The sequence below is a fragment of the Chiloscyllium plagiosum genome, unplaced genomic scaffold, assembly GCF_037043375.1.
Source record: "Chiloscyllium plagiosum isolate Xiang-an unplaced genomic scaffold, Cpla_swu_hap1 HiC_scaffold_35, whole genome shotgun sequence".
Taxonomy (NCBI): Eukaryota; Metazoa; Chordata; class Chondrichthyes; order Orectolobiformes; family Hemiscylliidae; genus Chiloscyllium; species Chiloscyllium plagiosum.
Window position 1 is genome coordinate 37,221,598 of NW_028270173.1, and position 4,910 is coordinate 37,226,507.

General features: G+C 38.7%; 1 protein-coding gene across 1 annotated transcript; it reads right to left on the bottom strand.

The window, feature by feature from the left end:
* Positions 1-1,039: 1,039 nt before the first annotated feature.
* On the bottom strand, positions 1,040-4,029 carry LOC148140666 (putative G protein-coupled receptor 139). Its single transcript, XM_087978987.1, has 2 exons — positions 3,966-4,029; positions 1,040-1,950 (listed from the first exon to the last, which is right to left on the bottom strand). Exons 1-2 carry the CDS (start codon positions 4,027-4,029, stop codon positions 1,040-1,042), a joined length of 975 nt encoding a protein of 324 aa, XP_087835113.1.
* Positions 4,030-4,910: the final 881 nt, after the last annotated feature.

Genomic DNA, 4,910 nt, shown 5'->3' on the forward strand with positions numbered 1-4,910 from the left:
GAATTGAGTATAGCAGTTGGGAGGTCATGTTGTGGCTGTACAGGACATTGGTTAGGCCACTGTTGGAGTATCGCATGCAATTCTGGTCTCCTTCCAATTGGATAAATGTCATGAAACTTGAAAGGGTTCAGAAACGATTTACAAGCACGTTGCCAGGGTTAGAGAATTTGAGCCATAGGGAGTGGCTGAACAGGCTGGGGCTGTTTTCCCTGGAGTTTTGGAGGCAGTGCGGTGACCTTATAGATGTTTACAAAATTATGAAGGGCATGGATAAGGTAAATATACAAAGTCTTTTCCCTGTGGTCGGGGTCTCCAGGACTAGAAGTCGTAGGTCTAGGGTGAGAGGAGAAAGATATAAAAGAGATCTAAGGGGCAATATTTTCACGCAGATGGTGGAACCTGCATGGAATGAGCTGCCAGAGGAAGTGATGGAGGCTGGTACAATTGCAACATTTAAGCAGCATTTGGATGGATATGTGAATAGGGAGGGTTTGCAGAAAATGGGAAGAGTGCGGCAGGTGGCACTAGATTCGGTTGGGATATATAGTCGGCATGAACGGGTTGGACCGAAGAGTCTGTTTCCATGCTGTACATCTCTATGAATCTATGATTCTATGATCCCAATCCCATATTTCACTCAACTCGCTACTTATCACTTTTCACTACATCGTAAAGCTTACTTAAACCACTTTTTATCCTACTCCACCGAATTCCCACCTGGGTTATAATTCCAGATGATCTCTGTCTTTCTTTCACCCTGGTGACATCTTGACATGCTGACCACGCAACCATCATTGTAATTCCTCCAATAACATATCAACTCATCCGCCTGTCACCCGAAACAACATTCTCCACTATCACACTGATCTCACCCCCCAAACCCAGATCGGAAATTATCTTACCCATCGACATTGGTGAAGCTGGTTTAAAATGAAATCGGAAGTTGGCCAACACTTAGCCAGGAAAAGTTGGAGACATTTTTGCTGGTCCTCAGTTGACTCAGTGCCCAACACAAATATATTGAGACCTTGCAAGTGTCTCAGGCGCTGTGTTTATTAATTATTCGAATAATTGATGTTACAGGATGTTTTAGAGCACTTTTAAATTGCTCTCTGAACATGGACTGGGTCACCCCATAAATAAATGCGTTTGTACAGCAGTTTAAATTTAGAGTCATAGTTGCAATATGTGCAAATACACATAAAGAATGATTGTAGTATTTCGGATGCATTCCAGTAATGATATACAACAAGAATTCCACAACATATAAGAGCCACAGGATTATGAAGCTGCCAGATATGGTGAAAAGTAAGATCGCTGACTTTCTTCTACTTTCTATCTCTGGGTCACTGTGATTTTTACCTTTCATTTGGCTCCTGAGCCCCTTACGAACTCGACTTGTCACAAATATGTGTCTGACTGTAAGAGCATTGAATAAGAGAATAAAAACATATGGGAGCAAAGGGGTTAACACCTTATCAAGCCAATTGTACCCCACCCAACCTGGATCGGTATAATAGCTTGGCTTTACATGGCAAAACAAAGGAATATTGTCTATTACCTCTTCTGGTTCAATTGTAAAGTACCACGGGATGTTTTTTAAGCACAGCAAAATGCAGGTTATTGCAAGAACCAGATTGACTGTTCTCACTGAGCAATATTTTCTTTTCAGCTTCTGGCAACAGATGGCTACAAATCGATCAAAGGAGAAAGTGACAGTGAACCAAACAGAACAGTCTGTGGCTACATAACAAAGTACGAAATTAACACTACACACAGGAGTGAAGTCCAGAAATGACCCTGAAAAATAATAATACCTTATCTTCTCAAGTATTACAGCAGTAATAATGACAAATAGATCCACAGTTGCCATGGCAACGAGGTAGTACGTCGTGCATTTCGAAAGGCCACACTTTCCTCGGGACAGGATTAAAACTGCAACTAAATTAACTGCAAGAGATAGAAAGGCGAAACATAAGATGGTAGTTGCTGATGAAATATTTATCTGTGACTGGATCCATGTAGCTAAAGCAAGATTTCACCACAGACAGATTTGTTGTGAAAATAAGAAGATAGAAACAATTTTTAAAAGACAGTTTGTCCTGTTTTTTTTTTGTTCGCGTATGCTAGATGCTAAACATATCACACACAATCTTTTCTTCTTTCAGGAATAAATCTTCACACGAAGTACATTTCACACTGAAAAGAAAACAAACAGTGCTGTGGAGGGTGTCAGTCTCCGCAGAACGTATGCCAATATCATGAGAAATCGGGTATGAATTTTCTGCTGTTATTATACATTTTTTAAAAGATAGGGCAGCGTTTTCCCCCTGCAGCTGCATTCCAATCATTGTGCAACTTATTTGCATTCTTTGTTTATGCACCATAAAATCATGATCAATCTCTACACTTCCTTCGCTTTTTATTTTCAAGACTCAGGTTTTGGACGAGATCTTTCTTTCCTCAAACAAATTTGACGTTCTATACCGTACGAACTAACAGAAAGAAGAACGAAACAACATTTCTTGTTTTTAAAAGGACAAAATGAAAAATAGGCAAGTTATCATCAAAGTATTTCCAACTTAGTTGTACCACTCTTAAAGTACCGAATGCTGTATTTTGTCGCTATATTTTAACAAGAGCATTGAAGGACGATACCAGAAGTGGATATGCCTAAATATTGAGAAAGGACTTCCTGGCCGATTCTGCATGCTCTGATGAATAAGAATCCTAGGGTGGTAACAAAATGATGCCTTTAACATTACTTTTCTTTCGACAATATCGATAGAAATTTAAACCATGAGGGGAGACCAATTTAAGTCACTTTTCCCTAAAATGCAATAGTGGTTAGCACTGTTGCGTCAAAGGGGCAGGGACATGAGTTCAATGCCACCCTTGGGGGCCACAGTCTGTGTGGAACTTGCACGTTCTCGCCGTTTCTGTTTGCGTTTTCACCAGGTGCTCCAGTTTCCTGCCACATTCCAGAAATGTGAAGGACAGATGACTTAGTAATGGAAAATGCGGATTTATAATCCGAAAACGGGATGGGCCTGAGTGAGGTTCTGTTCAGATGGCCTGTGAGAACGCCAATGTCTTGCTTCCACGCTGTAGGGATTCAATGATTAAGAAAAAAATACAACCACTCTCGATGGAAGGTTGAGGATGCAGAATTTGCAACTGCAAGGCAGAGTTGAACCAAGTAAATTATTTATTTTCACATGTGTTTTGTAACAGGGAAAGATATTGTTGCACTAATCATTACAAACACAGATAAGGAGAAACTAAAAGTACGAGAGGAAACAAATAGAGATGATGTTACTTGAATGAGACGAAGCATGATAGAAGAATTAAACATTAGTCATCCTAGTTTGCCAGATTGGCACGTTTCTGCTCCTATGTCATTGCAATCATTATTTGTCAATTAATCACTTATAAGCAAAGATTTTCAATGAGCTACAAGAAATTGAATTGATCGCCACATAATAATATTGGGTCATCGAGAAAAAGTAATCTGACACCAGAAACAACGTGTTCATTATAGAAACAGCTTGCTTAATTCCGAATATTACCCTAAATAGATACAATCTACAGGTGCCGACACTCCCAAGAACGGAATTATCAAGTCTCAGAACAATCTCGTTGTTGAAAATACTCACAATATTATATTCCCTTGTAAAGTTGCCTGCACTGCTTATTGATTCAGCTGAATTCAATATTCGTCCAAGCAGTAAGACTATATAATTCAATTACGCCCTGACTTGCAATCATGTCTGTTAACTGTTGAGATGATGGGATTCGACCACACAGGGAATTCAGCACTTTTATGGAGGAGAACATAAACATAAAGCTTGCTTGTTTCTGGGAAATCACGTTCAGATTACCACGTAGCTTTGCTAGACACAGACTAAAACCAGTAACCATATAGCGCACAGTTTTACTTAATTTCAATAGTCGTAGTTCTTTACCAGGTACACCGATGACAGCAAGAATGGTGTAGTATATTTTGCTGATGCTATGAAAAAATTCCATAATTTTCTCTGCAATGTGGTCTGTTCTTTCGCTATTGTCAAGTTATCTCTACAATGCAGAGTCTTCAATTTATACTATGAATGATCTCCACAGGGATACTGAGAGTGCAGCTGTTCAAATTAGCTTTGGTAAAAATGAACAAACAGGTTATCACAACCTCGTTGTAATGGATAACATTTAGAACAGAGGGAGTATTTGAAAATGGACCGCACATTTCGATTACATAAATTAAAATATGGAAATTGTGTTTTTATAGAAATTGTGTGCGGCTTTGAAAGCATGTGTGATTTTATTATTTTCTGGTGAACATTTACTAATATTCATTTATTAGTAAAATTGCAGATGGGAGGCACTTCCTCTGCTTTCTGCGATATTTTCCAAACCAACGTGGTTCAAGATTTTTTTTTTTTGCATATTTCTGGACCATAGAACTCGAACAAATGACTCTTGGCTCAGAGGTAGGTACAGAACCACTGTAGTAAATGAATGCCGATGCGTTGTTCAATTTTGGCCATTCAATTCAAGTACTTTGTCTGACGAAGCATCAAACCAAAGGGTATCAAAAATTCCAAGAGCTCCAAAAAGGAATAAATTTGTTGCATTGATATTAGTTTAGGTAAAATGATAGGAATTAGTATAAGATTATCAGGAAATACTTACTGCTTGAAATGAAATGTGGTTTCTTGCCTCGAGTGTATTTTTTTCTTGTAATGAATCAGCTGCCATCTTGGACACTCCAGTAGAGGGTTGAGGGTAGAAAATGTGGCAATAGTGAATACAAAACCTAAAAGTACCATACGCATTGTATTTTTGTAAGAAACTGCTTAAAATATGTGTAACATCGAAACATGTGTGATGTCTTAAAGGTGAACATTCCTCAC

Coding starts and splice junctions, on each gene's coding strand:
- LOC148140666 (XM_087978987.1), bottom strand. CDS start 4,029: ATGGAATTTTTTCATAGCATCAGCAAAATATACTACACCATTCTTGCT. Junction 1,951..3,965: donor TGCTGTCATCGGTGTACCTG/GTAAAGAACTAC, acceptor TATCTCTTGCAG/TTAATTTAGTTGCAGTTTTA.